The sequence below is a fragment of the Leptodactylus fuscus genome, chromosome 2 (genome assembly GCF_031893055.1).
Source record: "Leptodactylus fuscus isolate aLepFus1 chromosome 2, aLepFus1.hap2, whole genome shotgun sequence".
Taxonomy (NCBI): domain Eukaryota; kingdom Metazoa; phylum Chordata; class Amphibia; order Anura; family Leptodactylidae; genus Leptodactylus; species Leptodactylus fuscus.
Window position 1 is genome coordinate 174036963 of NC_134266.1, and position 21106 is coordinate 174058068.

Sequence of the window (21106 nt, forward strand, 5' to 3'; positions counted from 1 at the left end):
GCTGCATATATAAACTATATCCTATGTCATCACGCACCTAAGCATAACCTGGTTCCAAGTAGTACAGAGCAAACATTTACAAAGCGGAGATCCAGTGGCAATGTCTGCAATCAGTAACAATTGTAGGGATTTTCTCTTCTGGTCTTTTGGTCAATTGTGACTGAGACAGCTGAAGAATAGTAGTGTGAAGGTGTTTTGCCTCGGATCGCCATCAGCAATCCTTTACCATGACAGTCAGGAGCCAATTTTAAGACTCCTAGGCCTGGGAGCTCATTGCACTTCCCTGCTGCTGACATCATCAGCCAAAGGCTGAATAATGTGTACAACTGAGGGAGTAGAAATAAAACATAACTTTTATTTTTTAATATATTAAAATTGTGCCCATTATAGCATAAAATATTCTAGTAGGGAGATTCACTAACCAGTAAAGAGATTAGGTAGATATGGCTTCTATTTCTTACATAACGTGAAACTCTCCCCTTTGTCTTTCCAATTGGCAGGAAAAAATAGGTAAGTATTCCATTTGTTCAGCAGGACTTTGAGGAGCAAGAGTTAATATGCAGCATTAGCTCCCAACAGTGCTCAGAGGTCTGACCAGGTAATGATATAGCCAGTATTTAAATGGTTAAGCAGCAGTCCTATCTATCCTCTGGTTCAATTTAAATGTATTGTAAGTCCCTGAACTATTATGCGGAGAGGAAACTATTTCCTAATACCTTCTATACGTATTTCACTAGCTGATACTCTAGCTCATCAGGAGGTTTTTCTAAAGAAAGATGAAAGCTGCAGTGAAAACTGCACTTCCCACGTCCTTGGTGGTAGGACGTGGTATTAGGTTAGACTGCCCAAGGCTGAATAATGGAGTACGGAGCTGATAGGTCAGTGCTCCACTATTGTATTTAACCTCTATCTGTGTTCTAAGGACACAGCTAGAGTTGAAATCTCTGCCTGTTGCCCAGAACAGCTGGTCAACACCTGGAATGTGGGACTGTCCCGCTCAATCCATTGGCCCTATGGTTAAAGCGGCCCTGGATCTCAGCTGTGGAAAACAGAGTCCTTAGACCCAGTGCCAGATGGATTAACGTCAGAGAGAACTACCCAGCTAAAACAGAGAGAAAGAGAGAGAAAAAGAGGAAGGGAACTCTGGAAAAGAGTCTTGTGCTTCCTCCTCCAAGATAACTGCCCCAACAGCATTTGTGGAGCAAGAGATAGTTGAGCCGCTGCCCCTGAGAGACTAATGCTCCAGCATGTGAATACCCCAGTGGCTTACACTGCTAGTTGAGAAATGGACTATTGTCACTGTAGCAGAATATTGCAGCATACTATTACATTATAGCTTCTGGTGCCTGTCAGGTGGGTTTTCCTCTATAACATGGCCCATCATGTGCAGGATAAAGTCATTTCCTTCCTATTGGTGCCCTCTGTAATCTTTATATTGCAACAAAATAATTTTATAACTTTTTGAAAGTCTGTAAAGTTCTATGTAAGTTATCCTAAGTAGTCATGGGGTGGGGGCAAATATCACAGAGGGAGGGAATGAGCTTAGTACTATTCCCACTGTATCCTTGTTAATTGTGTCTTCAGGTTGTGGATGACAACCCCCTCACAGTCCTCAATACCTGATATCAGCAGACCCCTACCTATTGGTTACCCAAATCTCACATAGGAGCCTCTGTGTTTGTTTTCTGGATTGCAGCCGGTTTTGGCAGATTGGTACGCATGCACCTGGGTCCTGAAGATGGCAGAATCATACTTAAGTCACTGCTCAGTGCATGCCTCAGAGAACATGAGAGCCTGTGTGAGATTCAGCCACTAGGCAGGGAGGGGACTGGTCATGTCAGAGAGTGAGAGGATTTTGAGTGAGATGTCACTGATAACCATTTTGAGTGATTGGCAAAAGACTGAATATATCCCATACATGTCCTGGTGTACTGTAGGGTCTAGGGCTGACCACTAGGACACCTGCCATAGACAACACCCAGGAATCTCCCTCTATACAAGTGTGCTGCAAGAAAAGACATGGACTTTACCATGTGTATGTGTTGTTGATAGCGTTATTTATAACTTCCCTATTCTGTATTGAGTCCACAATAAAGAATTGAACACATTAAAACTTGTAGGCAGAAGAGATTGTCACCAGAATTACTCATCATTATACATACAGCATGTGTGTGCGTGTCAGTAATAGGCTAGAGAGGTAGAGTTGCTACAGCATATCAGGAATATTTCACCTTGGATATCTTTTGGTTCAGATTCAGAATAGTGTAACAAGGTTTTCTTTTTATTGGATTGTTAGTAGCTGTTATATGCAGTGTGTCATTAGGTCAGTCAGGCCATCAATATCTGACCAGTGAGGGGCTAACACCAGCCTCTCCGAACTGATCAGCTGTCTAATACAAAGCTGTACAAAGCTGGAAGCTAAGGGCTTCTTCCATTATATAGCGGAAAACTGCAGCTCTAGTCCCATTAACACCAATGGAAGCAGAACCGCAGTGGCACAGCACTGGCACTATACAAAGCCGTCAAAAAGGCCTGGAATACTATGCTGACTATAGATATCCAGAATGTTATCTAAACCTAAGCATTAGATTTGAAGCTTTCTATCGTATAAACTGAGCTATGAAGATATATTAATATATAAAACTTAGACCCTGGACATAAGCAAATAGCACAAATTTGCAAGTATTTTATGGAAAACCACATGATGGTGTGGTCATACATTAAGTGATTCCAACCACTGAAATCTCCATTGATAGAAATACACTTTGCTCAAGCTTCACAACTTTGCTCAGTTATTAATGGTAATGCTAAAATATGATTTGCTGACTTGTGTAGGGCAGTGCTGGGACTTCCCTTTACTTGTCTGTACTTGAGATGACCTGTTCCTGTACTGCTCGCCTTGTAATATTATGTCGTTGGCCCTTTGCTGTTATTCTGGGCCCATTTCATCTTTGTATTTTGTTGAGTGATGTTTTCACTCGGTGTTTTCACGTGTTTATTTTGTGTTATAAATAAAGAATTTATAAAAAATAAAATCTGATTTACTGTTACCTAAGAAAAATACATGTGGAGCAATCCAATAGCAATAAATATATAGAAGCAAATTTCCATGAAAAAAAATTAATTAAATTGTGGGATATACCGTATATTTTAGTGGCCAGACAGATACTTCAAGAAAACAGTCAGCACTCCAAACGTGGTGAAAAAAATGTATTTATCCATAGTGCGTGCGACATATTAGCTTATAAACGGAAGCATTTCTGAGGTCTTCGAAAAGGCTTCAGTTTATGGGTGAATAAAGCACCTCTTCACACATTTGGAGTGTTGCTCTTTTTACTGTTTACGGTGGCTAGTGCTGTTGGAATTTGTATTTGTGTAGCGAGATAGATAAGGATGGGTTATCAATATGTAAGTAATGGAAAACCCATAAAGGCCGGGTCCCCACATAGTGTAAATGCCATGATTTACAACTGATTTATGGTCCCTGCAAAAGTGGATGGGATTCTGGCTAATCCCACCCACTCATTGCAGAAAAAAATCTGCAGTGGACATGCTGGTGTCAAATCTGAAGTCACAATTGCTGATGCATTGCTACTGGATTTATGTTGAAATACTAATTTTCCTTTAAAACTAAAGACTATCAGCTTTGGAATAAAGAATGTATTATAAGATGGCGACGATTTTTATGTTTTGCTAAATTCTTTAGATTGTAACCAGGACTACAACTTGCTGTGCGTCACGCACCAGAACCAATCATATGAAGAATGTCATGTTATATTATGCATTAACCCTTTCTTTTCCTTTCCTGTATATCTATGTGTGACGTGAAATAAAGTTAGTTCAGTGCTGCTAGCCGAGGATAAGAGAGCATGAGCTGAGAAGTTTTGAAGCAGCTTGAGTCTGATTCATTTCTTAAAGCGCCGGTATACACATGCTTACTAATTTGGATCTGACTGATTGACCCATGCTGTCGAATTCGACCCTGACACTGGGATTTATAAAACCATTGTGTTTTTGTAAATCGCAGCATGTCAGTTACACCTACGGAACGCTGGTGTTTTCCAAATAGGTGGTGTTTTCCATATTGGTGTTTTCCATATAGGTATAATTGACTTTCTGTGATAAGTGCTACAGGAAAAACTCCAATATCCTTCTGCTACCGTTCTTCCCGCAGCGCTTTTTTGCTGCGGCTTGCTGTGTGGGGCCTTAACCTTAAAGAGATCTGTTTTCCTATGGTCTTACCGCACTGGATCCTCGCAGAAATGAAAGTAGATTCCGACATACTGGGAGAAGAATAAGGAGGCAGTTAAAGTTCAAGCAGGCAGCTGGTGCTCTGGCCCAAGCTAGCGCAGACTGCAATAAAAGAAAAAATAATAATATACATATAATACTAATGTGCACAATGCTTGTAGATAGAAATATGTAATACTAATGGCTGTATGAGAGGTGAATAATACTTACGCCATAAATCTGTCTGGAATAGAAATATCTTCGGCCTTCATCATAGACAAGGTAGAAATTCCAGAAAAGAAATGCGTTTATACCTAACCATGCCAGCTGAAACATAACAATATGTATGAGAATCATTCCATGTTATAGTCAAGGTTATCTTATTTTACAGCGTTTATAGCATTAGCATTATTAGCTGGCTCCAGCTGACACTGCATTGCTTGTTACGCCCTTGGGGATTTCGGTGTCTGAAGTAACATTGTGCTCTTATTTCCTTGTGCATAAGGAAGTGAAACTTTGTTATAGTTTGATATTCCACATATGAAGTCAAGTATTTGCCGGCCCAACTAAAGTGTCACGTACATATATCTTCAATATTGGGGTTATATTCTTTGTCGCACTTGACTTATGTGAAGTATGCTGCCTATGGACCACAAAGGTCTATTATACATCCTGAAACGCGTTGTGTAAAGCTGAAAGACGTTTTATCTACCTTGGACCTCACATGATATGCAGTCCATAGTCATGTGATGAACACACAGGTGCCCATCTCAATACCAGGCTGAGGTCTGATTACTGTGCTGTGACTATACCAAGCTATACACCTGTGTGTTCATGAACTGTATGTCACATGACCATGGAGTGATTTTTGTCCATTGGGAGAAGGCAGAATGAATGACAACATGCAAAGACCTAGAAAACCAAGAGGAAAAATTGTACAATTTTTTATTATACAAACAATAACATTTGTCTCTCAATATTGGTCTGACAGTGGCCAACCACTTTAAAGCACCTGGGCCCCAGTGCAAAATATGTAATGGGCCTTCACCTACCATGTGCTATCTATAATTGTAGTGGCTTCTTATACTTTGCATTGTGGCAATTCTTTCTGTTCGTTATACCCATTTATGCCCAAAGTTGCTAGGTTACCTCACAGACACTGGTGCACATGCACATCCAGACTGGCTGGCTCACGTGGCGCGGCCGGATGATAGCGAGGCTTGGATACAACGTAGTATCACTTTGCTCCGGGCCTCGCATGTTCGGCCAGCGTCTACGTGATGACGCCAAGTATTGTACACAGTGCATGTGCTGTTGGTGCCTTATACAAAGACCAGCATTATATTGGTTGGAGTGGAGATATCGTAGCCGCAGGTACATTAATTAGCACACGCTCTTCACATGTGCTTATCGGTCTGAGACCTTTCTATTGGTTCCTTATGTGGGCATTAGTTGCATTTAAACTCCCAGATTCACACATTAGACTCCATCCCCTGACGAAGGCTTGCGCCGAAACGTACGTCGGGTCTGTGGCCCTGCTTACTGCCTCACCACCAGCTCATAGCCACCTCCACACTATGGGTAAGGTTATTTATGTCAGATTACTGGTTAGATATATGGACTAGCTAGGTCCTACACATGTATCTATTATCCCCATACCATCTACAATGCTATACATAGACATATAGGGAGTCGCCTCACCATAGTGTAGGTTTGCAACCTCATACTGATATTTTTACTCTTCTGTTTCTGGATGTTATACTGCTACTATTGGTTGCATGTATGGATGGCTTATGATGATACCACGTACCTTGTTAACATTTTATATACATATGTATGAACTGTTTAAATTGTCATACTTGGTGGTGATTCAGTGCAGCGGCCATTTATTATATGGCTGTTGTTTATTTTTGTACATTGTTCTTGGTGTTTTTAATGCTGAATAATAAACTTTTGCATTTTGGATATAAATAACTATCTTGCTAATTATTCAGTTGATCTTGGATATATATTTACCTGACCCTCTGTGGGTCCAAGTTTTTCTTCTGGCTTCTTATAAAGTAGAGACTATGCACTATGGTTACGTCCCTGACTATACCCAACATTTCATGGGTGTTTTGGTTGCATCTATTATAAGATTTCAGCTTTTTCTGCGCCTTGAATGGGCATTATACCTTTAGTTAATCAATTTCTGCCCCAAGATGTGCAGCTATATCAAGGAAGGAAGGCAATTAATGCGTAATGCTGAAATAGTATGGAATGATGATAGTACTGTCTCCTGAGCTGACACCATTATGAGTGCGTGTCTGCTGTAACATAAAGTTAAAGTGCTGCTTTAATGGACGTAAGCCCTGAAAACACCATTGGTGGATTTTCTGACCTTTTACATGCTGCAGTTAATAGTGACAGTATCTAAGAAGTTTACCCCAAAATGTGATTGCGAAAAGTGGATGTGTTGTCATGGTAACAGGGCGCCCATTGAAGTTAACTCATCTGACTTTGCTAGAGTCAGAGTCACACAGGCTAACAGCCATTGTTAGTTTCTCTGATATAATGTACTATATACAGAAGTATTGCAGTGTATTATGCTAGCAACCATGCCCTCTAGTATTCAAGTCTCATGCTGGGACTAAGTAAAAACAAATATTATATTACATTTTTAAAACAATAAAAAACCCAACATATATAACTTTGTTCCCACTAATTTGTTTTTCTCCAGAAACATAAATTAAAAGTAGGCATTTGAAATTGATGCACCCATAACAACCTATACTATAAAATAATGTAGTATCTTTCTCACAAAGTGAAAACCATAATAAAATAAAAGACATTGACAGAATTTTATAAAAATTAATTAAAAAAAAGTTGCACATAACACAAACTATATCTTATCCAGAAAAAAATAAGCTCTCTCATAGCTCAAGGGAAATTTTATTTTCCTAACTTTCCCTGAAGGGCTATTTATATTACATGAGCTTTTTTTTAATTTGCTTAAAGCATAACTAAACTTATTTTTTATAAATCCATATTTCGGGTGAACTTATTTGTCTCAATGTACAACGGAGAGAAAGGAGAGTGAGTAAAAGGAAGGCTCCTCAAACAGAGAAACAACAGCAAGAAACTGTGTAGAGACAATTTTCTTTAAACAACACTGGGAAGCTGGGTTACAGAAATTGCTATCCAACATTCACCTTACAGAAATGGCACATCCTAATATCTCTGTCTTTCTCCCCTTCAACCAGCCCTTATCCATAGAGCCCGTTGTAAACTGAGACTGTTTGTGTGGACAGAATGGACAGAATGAATCAGATAAGAATTAAAGACAAGAGTAATTCCTAAAGACACGGGCACTTATTTTTAGTGAAATATATTGCAAAGTTTGTTCCCTTCGCCTGCAGTGTTGATTTATGAAATAGATAAAACTATAAATTCTTGTGATTATAAAGGACTGTTATTACACCGTAGTATATTCTTTCTTTGGAATCAAAAACTTTTACATAAACTGGGCACTATGATAACTAATATACATTTCTACATTACATAACGCAATTCAGTGTAAAGTGATCAGATGTTACTAATACTCTACACAGTCACATAATACTGTACTGTCATAAAGTAATCTTCAGTGTAAGGTTATGTCACATAAGTGAATTTCACGTATATTTTAAAAAGTAAGATCTGTGTGCCATAAAAAATATATCACTGCACCTATCTCTAGTTGTTACCTTTTGATGTCTAATGGATACTACTGCAGAATTTCACTTTTTATCTTTTATATCTTCTGGCTAATATGGTACAGAGATATATTTTTCCTTAAACAACATAGATTTCACAACCCCGTTTCCATGCGTAGGTAAATTTCCTTTGAAATACCTGCCATTTTTTTCTAATATAAAAACCCCACTTCATACCGCTCTGTGATGTGGACACATATCATATTATAGCTGCAATATCCAGACTTCCAATAGTTCAAATGAACTTTACATAGATAACTATACAACATAATGGTGGTCTAAGTTTAGATCAGTTAAATCGTGGGAAGTCCAGACATTATGGTCATAATAGATACTACTAGATAATAAAATGTGTAATGTGTAATATCTGTAAACCTCAAAAAAGTGACAAGAAATAAAATTGTTAAAAAAAACCCAATAAATATATACTACTAAATAAAATAGTTTTCATTTCGATTGTATTTAATGTTACATTTGTGAATAATTTTGCAGAGATTTCTTAAGGTTGTTTTTTATTTACAATAGAGCAAGTCTTATATTATATCATCTATAGTATATGTATTATAGTGTAGTTTAATTTTCTATACATGGCCATGGTGATACTTACAATTACAATGATGGAAAGGCCTTCATTTCCCACCCAGTTGCTCATCTTTGCAGAGTGTCACCAGCTTCTACTGTTTAGTTCCAGCTGCAGGGAAACATATCTGAGGGGAAGTGAAAGCTGATACAGTATTTAAGCACAGTTTCCTTTTTTTCACACGTGACCAACCCCTGAGATTATAAAAAGTAGAACTCATGATACAATAAAATGTCTATTCTTAGCAACGATCAAACCAATATTTAGATAAGTGTAAAGTGTACTGTATGATCTCAGGATGTAAGTGAATGAGATGACGTTATTTACTTACTGTAAATTTATTCCCTTATTTTTCGGTAAACCAAGATTATACTGAAAGTCTTCTCAGTCACTCCAGGATGGACCCTTTAAGTGCTTGCTACAGGTTTTCAGTCCCTCACAAATACATTTGGTATAATTCCTCAGTTATGTATGGATGATTATAGAACTTATTTTACAGATAACCAATATTTTACTTATTTAGGGGGATTTCTCAGAGAAAAGGGATTTTGAGTTTCATGAATACTGCTGATGTTAGGGTCAATATTCGGTGGTGTACACCTGGGATATACATAAGATACATTGCAGTACCCTCAGGGACATTATTTATTAGACAAAGGGACCTGTTGCCTCTCCTGACATATCTGTTATAGTAAATACTTGAATTCCCCATAACAATTTTTGTGTATCATCCTCGTGCCATTCCTCTATGTTTCCACTTACTATGTCTTAATACATTGAAAAGTAGGTCTTAACATACCCCTTGTCGAGAAGGGATAAGTGTGGAACTGCATCATGTGTATGCCTTCTCGGCTTTTCTCTGTGTCGAAACAGCCACGCATACATGGCCACCATCCCTCTCACTGCATGAGACATGGGTATGGGGACCTCCATTTTCAAGATAGATGCAGGTCTCAGATGTGGATATGCTGTAAATATCCCAGATGGGAATACCCCTTTAAAGTTGTTAACAGGCAAATAAGTATGAGGTCTGAGGTCCCAAACTCCAATCGCATGCAGACATGCTTGGACTCCAAAACTGGTGGCAATCTCCATTCAAGAAACATGACTGATAATAAGTTATACAAATGCAATTGACTGTTTTTTTTTCTGCCAAAAACAGATTCACTGTTTTACAAATGTTTGTCTTTAGTTTTGCAGTTTGTCTTGTGTTTGGTCTGTTTAGTATAGTTGTTGATGGAGGGATCCATCAATACAAAATCCATCAATACAAAAAATCCCATTACCAATCAAATGGCTGCATCACAGCACCAAATGCCATGAATTTCACTGCTATTACACACAGAGGACAAATATTATTGAGATCCAAAAGATTATTCATTATTTACCCAAAAATAGACCTTAATGACAAATGTTCCTTATTAGAGATGAGCGAGTACTGTTCGGATCAGCTGATCCGAACAGCACGCTCCATAGAAATGAATGGAGGCACCTGGTACTTCCGCTTTGACAGCGGCCGGCCGCTTAACCCCCCGCGTGCCGGCTACGTCCGAACAGTACTCGCTCATCTCTATTCCTTATGAAAAATAAGTCTTTTTGGAACAGTATGGGTTCATTATTATTAGACTCTTCTGGTACTCTGATCGGTCAGTCAGGCTCTCTATACATTATCAGGAATACAAATCTCTATATAGTACATTGCCCTATGCCTGCAGCTTTTCTTTATACACGTCACAATCTTTTCACTAGTTTTACTTATATAGAGTTCAGCCATTGTCCTTTTTATGTGGTTGTTAGAATAGGTTAAGATACATTAAAACCAAATGACAATGAATCGTAACACCAAAATGCATCTTAAATATTTGTGTGTCATAAGTTTTAGAATTGTTTTCTATTGAATTCCAGATTACAAGATAATGTTATAAGGCTGAATTCACATCTGCGTCCGGAGAGCCTACTGCTGGTGTAAACCTAGTGTCACTTTTTACCCTAGTTCTAAACATGGATTAAGTAAAAACCACAAAAAGACAGAAATAAAGTTTTGAACTACAAATACATGTTGTGTATTACATATAATGTACAAATAACATGTGGGCAGATCAACCCACTGAGGAGAATGTGGACATATTGTAACCTTGTGTAACTGGAAATGACTCCACAATTTGTTTAACAGTTGATGGCTGAACCTCTTGTTCATGGCCATATACATTTTCAGTTTTTTTAGTACATGTAGTTTTGGCTGCAATAACAATGTTTTTGGTTTTTTTTTATTATTATTATTCAAATAATTTTTGTGTTATGTTTAAGGGATACACAAGGATTATTTTTCTCCCATTCTTATTTTGGAATTTTTATTTTTTTTTAATTTCTGAAAAAAAGTTTTATAGCGCAGACTACACTGTCTACCAATAAGTATTTGAACACCCAGTAAAGTTCGGCAGAGGTGGAATTATGGTCTGGGGGTGTTTCTCCTGGTATGGACTGGGACCCTTGGTCTCAGTACATGGTATACTCAATGCCGATGCCTATTGCACTATTGTAGATAACAGTCTGCTTCCTACATTATGGCGGTTCTATGGGTTGGACCAATGTTACTTCCAGGATGACAATGCCAGCTGTCATGTAGTGAGGTCTACCATGGCTTGGTACAGTGACAATCAGGTGAACAGACTAGACTGCCCTGCCCAGATCCCAGACTTGAACCTTATTGAGCACCTGGGATCGCCAAACTAAGGGGTGCAGCAGCCGACCAAAATCAGTGAAAGAACTAACCTGTCTTCTCAAAGTCCAGGAATAAAATACCACCAGCCATCACACAAGGACTTGTGGAAAGCATGCCCCGTAGGGTTGAGGCTTTAATTGCCGCTTGTGCTGCTCGGACCACAGGTGTCCAAATACTTATAGGTAGAAAAGTATACACAGGATTACAATAGGAGATAATACCTCTATAGATAACACAACTGATCCATGATTGCATCTATTTCTGACAATAAATGGTGCCACATTTTATCTACAGCTACTTCTACACTTGTAAAGAGCACTCTGTTATAGACAGGTACAGAGGATGACCGCAGAGGCCAACTCTGAGACACTGGTATAACAGCCATTTGTCATGATCACACTGTGTTCAATATTCCAAAAACCAAAAATAACTAAAAAAATAAGTATGAAAATACCCCAAGGGCACAAAGAATCTATAGCTACAACAAAAGTATAACACCTGTATAGTAAGTCAGCATCTTGATGGTACTTTGCAGGTATGTTACATTTCATTTTCTAGTTGACAATGGAATAATTACACGTTTTAGAAAGATGTAGAAGTCTTTAGATACATGTATACAGTAAACTACACTTCATTCCTTTGTGATGCTCATAAGCACTCTGAGGCAAAAACCACAAGCCAGCCATTAACGGCTTAAGTAAGGGTAAATTTCCTAATTACAGGCTGTTGTAATTATTTCCCAAACTTCCTCTTCTCTAGGTGGAAATTTGGTGCTTCAATACTGTTCCTACACCACGCAATAGTCACTTACAACAGCTGCAAGAAGTATGGTCTGTGCAGCACGTATCACATCTACATATTGAAAGCAGTCATCGGAAGATGTTTACATATCCCATTCACTGAAGGAACTGCAGACGTTACCATATTTAAGAGAAAGCCAAAATGTCAGTGTTCTACACCAAACCAAATGAGGATACGGACCTTACTGCATTGAAATAAAAAAGCATTCTGTCAAGTGTATAAAATAAATAGATCATTAGATAGCTACAGTGCTGTACAACACTTTTAGACACGTGTGGGAAGATGTTGTATAAATGCTTAATGTAGAATATGACACTATGAACCAAAAACTCCTGAAAATTTTAAGCAAACCAGAAAATTCTATAATTGTGTAAGGGAATTGCAATAGGAGCAGCAATTCCCCAGTAGCTGCTGGTGAACCCTGGGGGAGGGGCACAATAGACAGTGAGTACTAAGCTGAAACCCCCCTACTGTCCCTTCCTGATTGCCGGTCCTATCCTAGGCAAAAGGTGACAACTGGGCAACGGGCCCTACCTATATACGTGAAACACAAAACGCAGACAAGACAAACAAAACAAAAGGGAGATCAGCAAGCCAAGAGTTCGGTAACAGTCGAGTTATGCAGTGCCAAATCAAAATCCAAAGAATAGTCAATAGAGAAAGCCAAAGGTTTGAAGTCAGTAATATAATAACAGAAGAAGAGGAGCTTAGCAGGAACGATAGACAGCACGTCTATGTGGGCTGATGGCCTTATATAGGAAGCCAAAGACCAGCCCTAGGCTTGATTGGAAGACAGGCTGTCAGTCACACGGTAAAGCTAGAATTAACCATTTCATGAACAGAGACAAACAAGGTGCAAGAGATGGGTGCGGTGGAAATTCAATTACAGAAACTAGAACCGTGTTCACACAATGCAACCGAAAACTCTAAGCAAGGAATCAAACTGCACACTCCTCCTGCACCGCAGCATGCGAGCAGAGGGTGGCACAGGGACCCGAACAGGTAGAAACGTTACAAATTGAGATCAAGATGTCCAAATTTACTAGAGATCTTCAGATCTTCAGTATATGTGTGGCAAAGTATGGATAAGAACATTCAAGGCCCCAAGTCAATATTAAAAACTCACAGGGGCTGCAGAGACAAATACAGCCACGACAGCTTTAACTTTTCTGTGATGGACAGTATGGATATTAATCAGATAATGGTATACTGAAAACACAGGATGAAGAAAGATCTACTGATCTGACTACTACCATCTAAAAAGAAAAGAAAAGATGGTATCATGAGGCACAGCTAAAAAATGGAAGCATCAAGTAGGCAGAGAACATTGAGGGAAGAAGGTTTTATCCGATAGAGAATCGCAAACAAAGAGGAAACCTGCAATACAATATAGTTTAATGTGTGATTCATATCGTACACACAAGATGTCAATAAGTTTGTTTGCCTCTTGATACAGTCCTATGAAAAAGTTTAGGCACCCCTATTAATCTTAATCATTTTTAGTTCTAAATATTTTGGTGTTTGCAACAGCCATTTCAGTTTGATATATCTAATAACTGATGGACACAGTAATATTTCAGGATTGAAATGAGGTTTATTGTACTAACAGAAAATTTGCAATATGCATTAAACCAAAATTTGACCGGTGCAAAAATATGGGCACCTCAACAGAAAAGTGACATTAATATTTAGTACATCCTCCTTTTGCAAAGATAACAGCCTCTAGTCGCTTCCTGTAGCTTTTAATCAGTTCCTGGATCCTGCATGAAGGTATTTTGGACCATTTCTTTCTACAAAACAATTCAAGTTCAGTTAAGTTTGATGGTCGCCGAACATGGACAGCCCGCTCTCAAATGATCTGAAAACAAAGATTGTTCAACATAGTTGTTCAGGGGAAGGATACAAAACGTTGTCTCAGAGATTTAACCTGTCAGTTTCCACTGTGAGGAACATAGTAAGGAAATGGAAGACCACAGGGACAGTTCTTGTTAAGCCCAGAAGTGGCAGGCCAAGAAAAATATCAGAAAGGCAGAGAAGAAGAATAGTGAGAACAGTCAAAGACAATCCACAGACCACCTCCAAAGAGCTGCAGCATCATCTTGCTGCAGATGGTGTCACTGTGCATCGGTCACCAATACAGCGCACTTTACACAAGGAGAAGCTGTATGGGAGAGTGATGAGAAAGAAGCCGTTTCTGCACGTACGCCACAAATAGAGTTGCCTGAGGTATGCAAAAGCACATTTGGAGAAGCCAACTTCATTTTGGAAACAAAGATTGAGTTGTTTGGTTATAAAAAAAGGCGTTATGCATGGCGTCCAAAAAGAAACAGCATTCCAAGAAAAACACATGCTACCCACTGTAAAATTTGGTGGAGGTTCCATCATGCTTTGGGGCTGTGTGGCCAATGCCGGCACCGGGAATCTTGTTAAAGTTGAGGGTCGCATGGATTCCACTCAGTATCAGCAGATTCTTGAGAATAATGTTCAAGAATCAGTGACGAAGTTGAAGTTACGCCGGGGATGGATATTTCAGCAAGACAATGATCCAAAACACTGCTCCAAATCAACTCAGGCATTCATGCAGAGGAACAATTACAATGTTCTGGAATGGCCATCCCAGTCCCCAGACCTGAATATCATTGAACATCTGTGGGATGATTTGAAGCGGGCTGTCCATGCTCGGCGACCATCTAACTGAACTTGAATTGTTTGTCCAAAATACCTTTATCCAGGATCCAGGAACTGATTAAAAGCTACAGGAAGCAACTAGAGGCTGTTATCTTTGCAAAAGGAGGATCTACTAAATATTAATGTCACTTTTCTGTTGAGGTGCCCATACTTTTGCACCGGTCAAATTTTGGTTTAATGCATATTGCGCATTTTCTGTTAGTACAATAAACCTCATTTCAATCCTGAAATATTACTGTGTCCATCAGTTATTAGATATATCAAACTGAAATGGCTGCTGCAAACACCAAAATATTTAGAACTAAAAATGATTAAGATTAATAGGGGTGCCCAAACTTTTTCATAGGACTGTAGTAAGAAGACATTTTTTTCAACCAAAATTTCAGCAAGCCCCCGCTAGTTCAGGTTTTTTTTTATATGTACTTTGGCAGTCTGGGGTTTGAAAAGTGACCCTGAGCTGCCAGAGCTACATACCTGGTTGGTCCTGCCTGTATTGCAGTGTATACTATAGAACCAGCGATCTTATCCTGGTGGGACATGTAAAAATAAATAAATAAATAATATATCAATAAAGCTTAAAGAGGACCTTTCATTAGATTGGGCACAGGCAGTTCTATATACTGCTGGAAAGCTGACAGTGTGCTGAATTCAGCGCACTATCGGATTTCCCGATCTGTGCCCCGGGTAAAGCGCTATTGGTCCCGGTACCGTAGCGCTTTACAGTCAGAAGGGCGTTTCTGACAGTCTGCCAGGAACGTCCTTCTCCACAGCAGCACCTATCGCGCTGTACAGTGTGAGCGGGGAGGAACTCCCCCCTCCCTCTCCTGATAATACTCGTCTATGGACGAGCTGTGTGAGCAGAGGGAGGGGGCGTTCCTCCCCGCTCACACTGTACAGCGCGATAGTCGCTGCTGAGCAGATGGACGTACCTGACAGACTGTCAGAAACGCCCTTCTGACTGTAAAGCGCTACGGTACCGGGACCAATAGCGCTTTACCCCGGGAACAGATCGGGAAAGCCGACAGTGCGCTGAATTCAGCTTTCCAGCAGTATATGGAACTGCCTGTGCCCAATCTGATGAAAGGTCCTCTTTAAAAATTGCCATTTTCTATATAAAATGAGTTGTACAAAAAGAAAACTAAAAATGAATAAAAACAGTACATGGTATCGCCACCTCCGTAACTACCCATACAATAAAAGTGAAACATTATTATTATTAACGTGAACGATGTGAAAAAAAAATGGAAAAACTGCCAGAGGTAATGATTTTTCACCATCTCACCAAGCAAAATATTGTAGAAAGTGATCAAAAGTCAAATGTACTCCAAAACAGTACCAATAAAAATCACAGCCCGTCCTGCAAAAACTAAGCCCTAAACCAACTCTGTCAACAAAAATGTTACGCTTCTCAGAAAGCGTAACAGATACAAAAACAATTAATTTATGTCCAAAATGGGTGTTTGCTCTACAAAATTAGTAATGCATAAAAGAAATGTAAATTAGGTGTTACTGTAATCGTACTGACACATAGAATAAAGGTGACATGTTACTAGTCTGTATGCTGCATGGCAACAAATGAAAAAGTTAAAAATGCAGGCTATGCCACTTGATAAATTCCTTGAGGGTTGTAGTTTCCAAAATGAGGTCAGATGTTTGCGGATTCCCCTTCACTGCCAATTTAGAGGCTCTACAAAAGTGTATATCTAGCACTGATGCACAAAATATAAAACGTAACGTTTATTATTAACCCCTAAAATGTCCAAAGAACACTGTCTTAGGACCAATTAAAATCCACCAATTTCCGCATACCAAAGTAAAGGTATACAGCACATATCAATGTACAATAGGAATACAGTGGTAGACCACTGTTTTAGGTCCACAGATGGTTTACACTTGGGGTATATCAATGTACCGTGATCCTTCTAAAGCCTGTTCAGCAAGAGGGGGGGGGGGGGAATACAGGAAGTGAGAAGAACAGACTGCAGGTAAAGCTGCTGAAACACTGAGATGGGAAAACCCATTTAAGTGAAGCTGGAAAGGAAGCAGTCACTTAAATCAGTCTATCTAATGGTCTTATTTTGAAGCCATGAATCTTGGACCATGTATGTATCCCCAGTAAGTCCTAATATGTCACTGGTTGAAGAGGATCTGCATAAACTCACAGCTATTACTTCAACCAGTGTTCAGAAGAGCACATGCAGCTGCTGGCACCACACAATGCAGAAACGCAGTATTTTGGGCCATTGAAGAAACGCTGTGGAGGAAGAAATGTGGCATTATACAAAAGATTTCATTTAATCTCATCCACACATTTCAGGAAAAAATGCCATGAAAACTGCAGCCTTTAAAAAAAAAAAAATAATAATGTTTTTTGAAAATGCATCATGTTATTTTTACCTTCAAAAATACTGCATTGTTCCCAAGGACGCTATAAGTGTATGCATAAATGCAAAATGCAGTGAAAAAGCATCATTGGGATTCCCTTGTCCACTGCAATTTACTGTATTGACTTTTAGCAGTGTTTTGCTCCATGTGGACTAACCCTAGAGGGGTTTTCTGGAAAGCTAATCTCTGTGATTGACACAGCAGTGGAGACTGCCCACTTGCCAGTTCACTAGCATCCGGGACTAAGAGGATAAGTTCACAGGGTTTTTTGTATCGGAGACCGCCTCAGGTTCCGATCCAAAAACCGGGTAGCTGCGACTGAAAGCCGGTGCATCCAGCATCGGCATCCAGCCGCGCACTCTGCTCCAGGTTACGCCCAATGAATGGGCCTAGTCTGGAGCAGGGTATGTCTTCAGGCCGAATCGTGAGGCGACTCGGTCTGAAGAATGAGGACCTCACTTCTTTTTTCTGGGAGCCTGAAGAAACGGCTCCGGGAAAAAAGACCTGAGCGGTTCCCAGGGAGCCGTCTATTTGGTCAGGGTTTTGAGGCGAATACGGCCTCAAAACCCTGACCAAAAAAACTCTATGTGAACGTACCCTAATAGCACTAACTGTGGTCAAACAGGTGAGACTAGAAGGAATTAAAATACTGCTCCAGGGTCAGTGAAGATTCAGCTGAAAATGTATGCAGCCAGATTCAATTTTGCGTGAACAAGTTCTCTTTAAAAAGAGAAGATCCCCAGAACATCAAGATGTTGTGTCGCGTCTCATTTTTCATTTCTGGGTATTTTATCCCCATCTTGTGGCTTTTGCTGGTAATTAGAATTCTTTTTTTTTTCTAGGAAGTGCTACATATACTAGATTTCCTGCCTTTTTTCAAGATTAGAATGTGCTGCTGCTGCTTCTCTTACTCTAGGTTCACATTAGCGCCAGGATCTCCGTCATTGAGGTCTGTGAGTGGACCCGAACGACAGAGATCAGGACGGCTACGATAGTGGCTGCACATGGAGAGCAGCATACCCCATTAACTATAATGATGTCTGGCAGATAACTGCTGTTTCCAATCTGAAATTGGCTGCGAAAAAAGTCTTTTGTGCAGAAGGTTTTTTTTTTCCGATTTTTGGTGGTCTATGTTACAGAGTCTCCAGCAGAGTCTCCGACTTGGTTGTGATCCCATACTTAGGGTTTTTTTTGTTTCATGTATGAACACATTTTTGTCACACTGAAAGAAGTGAGGACATGTGCATCAGTCTATTAGCACCTGAAGTCCAATGACCTTTGCCTCTGAAACACAGCAACAAAGTCGATAAAGTGCACGCATTTTCATTTACTTTCTTGTTTAAAAAAAAATTGTTTACTTTAAATCTTAAGGGATTAAAACTTTCAAAAGTATACATCTCCAGGGTCTAGCTGACTGCAGAATCCCCCAGACATCTATGTTATAGAATTAGAACAATAATTGGACAAATCCTGGTATTAACTATAATGGTAGATGGAATGATGATTGAGCCGCCAGCGTATACAAAGAGCATGAAAAGGCTAGCTCATTGATACCCCTAAGGGCTAGTTCACACGTGAACTGCCCGCGCGGGTTTCTTGTCAAAACCCGCCCACCGCGACCATCGCTGTCGCGGCTTAACCCTCTGCTGTCGGCTCAAATGAATGAGCCGACATAGGAGGGAGCTGCCGGGGGCGGAAGCCGCGCGGCTGAGCCTGCGCGGCTTCCGCCTGAAGAAAGGACATGTCCTTTCTTTTCTCCGCTAGCAGCAGCTCGCCGCTAGCGGAGAACAGAAGCCCGGCGGTCTCCATAGACCACCATTATAAGGGGAGGTTTTGGACGCGAAATCCGCTGTCAAAAACCTCCCCTTATACTCACGTGTGAACTAGCCCTAAAACATACACACACACACACCTCTCTGCAGGTCACTTTACTCGAGGAAGTCTTCAGGTACAAGATCAATTGCTTGGTAACAACAGTTCTGGTACAACAGAGGTTAACAGCAGTTGCTTGGATACAGCAATTCAGGTACAATAGAGGTTAACAACAGTTGCTCGAGTACAGCTTCTTAGAATGCCCTTTAACCCCTTAAAGATATGGTCAAAATTTGCTTTAGGCTAAGACCCCACATAGTGTCCCGCAGCAAAAAAAAGCACTGGGGGAAAAAACAGCAGCGGCAACGCTTCGCGGTTCTTTCCGCAGTGCTTTAGACAGAGAGTTTGCAGAAATTTCCTACTATAAAACAGTGAATAGTGATAGGACCCCAAACCAGGGGCGTAACTACCGTAGAGGCAGCGGAGGCGGCTGCCACAGGGCCCAGGCCATTAGGGGGCCCGGTGACAGCCGCTACCGCTGCGGGTTTTCTTTAATAGCCGTTACAGGCCCTATTCACTTGCCGATCCTGGCTGGGCCGGGATTGGCAAGTGACACAGTGGGCCCCACAAAGACTATCATTATACTCAGGGGTCTTTGCAGACCCCCGAGTATAATGATCGGCGGACAGGAGAGGTAAGGGAACATAATAAACACTGTTACTTACCTCTCCACGATCCTACCAGGCCTCCGTCCTACTTTGTCTGACGTCTCTGACGTCACATGAACCCGGCATGCTTCCCGGGTCATGTGACGCTCAACGTCATTAAAGAAGGACGTGAGCGACGGTCGACAGCATAGGAGCCGGGTACAGGTAAGTAACAGTGTTTTTTTTATGTTTTTATCCCCCCTGGGTCTATGATTATTATACTCTGGGTATATAATAGTATAATAATTGTTTATGGGTATCCACAGTGGGACATAATACTGTGTGCAGGGGACACTATTGGGGATAATACTGTGTGCAGGGGACACTATTGGGGATAATACTGTGTGCAGGGGACACTATTGGGGATAATACTGTGTGCAGGGGACACTATTGGGGATAATACTGTGTGCAGGGGACACTATTGGGGATAATACTGTGTGCAGGGCTTACTAAGGGACATAATAGAGTGCGGAGGAGGGGGTCGGTCGAGGGCGGCAATTGGGGGGGGGGCCATGTCAAAAGTTCGCCACGGGGCCCCGCCATTCCTAGTTACGCCACTGCCCCAAACAGTATAATATGCTCTACAGTGGCCCCCCACATAGTATTATATGTTCCGCGGTGGCCCCCAACACATTAGTATATGCTCCACAGTAGCCCCCACACAGTATTATATGCTCCCAAAGCCCCCTAGAGCCGCTTCAAGTGAATCCCACAAAATTCGACAAATATCCTTGAGGTTCAGCTCTCTTCTTTGGTGCTAATATTATACTCTGGGGTCTCTTCAGATCCCAGAGCATAATAAGTAGAGGCCCAGGGAAGTGATTAAAAATAACAAACACTTATACTCACCTTGTCTCGCCACTCCTGGGAATCCTTGTTCCGTCTGGCTCTCTTCAGCACCTTCTTCAGTCTTTTTCTGCTGGTGACTGAGGCGATGCACCCTAGATGTGACTGCCGAGGCCTGTGATTGGGCCCCAGCCATCACATTGGCGCGCTGATGTCATTATGCCACTGTGCCCCCTGTGTCTATTGGGGCCCAGTTACAAACCCAGTAGTGACGTCTGAGGCATGTAATCTCAGTCACAGGCTAGAAGAGCCCCATGAGAGGATGCTGAAGACTGTCAGAGGTGAGTATAAGCATTTCTTATTTTTAGTCACCTCCATTGGGCAGGCATATTTTTCTAAAGGAGCCCGGCCACATGTCATCCCCATCTTACACTCCTGGCAGTAGATTTCCAAACATGAATGCAAAGCGGATTATGAAAAGTGAATACGTAAGCTAGGCAGAGTACATTGGGAACAAGAAATTCCTTACTATTTTCCCAATAGCTTCTATGATTGGGGGTCACTCTGAGGGGTCAATTCTGGTGCCTTTTCTCTCAGAAACTCTAAATGTGGGGTGTATTCTTTTGGAATAGAAATACTAATTTGGCAATTAAATCCACAT

At 40.6% G+C, this 21106-nt stretch overlaps 1 protein-coding gene across 9 annotated transcripts in view; it reads right to left on the reverse strand.

Moving 5' to 3' along the window:
• The window catches only part of CYBB (cytochrome b-245 beta chain), a 70275-nt gene that overhangs the window by 16869 nt on the left and 32300 nt on the right, over nucleotides 1–21106 (reverse strand). For 4 of the 9 annotated variants that reach the window (XM_075265109.1, XM_075265113.1, XM_075265110.1 and 1 more), the window contains 3 exons: nucleotides 8572–8671; nucleotides 4462–4557; nucleotides 4243–4353 (listed from right to left, as the gene is read on the reverse strand). In XM_075265109.1, the coding sequence (XP_075121210.1) occupies nucleotides 4243–4353; nucleotides 4462–4557; nucleotides 8572–8616 (252 nt within the window). In that variant the 5' untranslated portion in view covers nucleotides 8617–8671. Of the gene's footprint in view, nucleotides 1–4242; nucleotides 4354–4461; nucleotides 4558–8571; nucleotides 8683–21106 lie in introns of those variants that run through there. The other 5 variants (XM_075265111.1, XM_075265115.1, XM_075265106.1 and 2 more) reach the window with 3 other exon arrangements.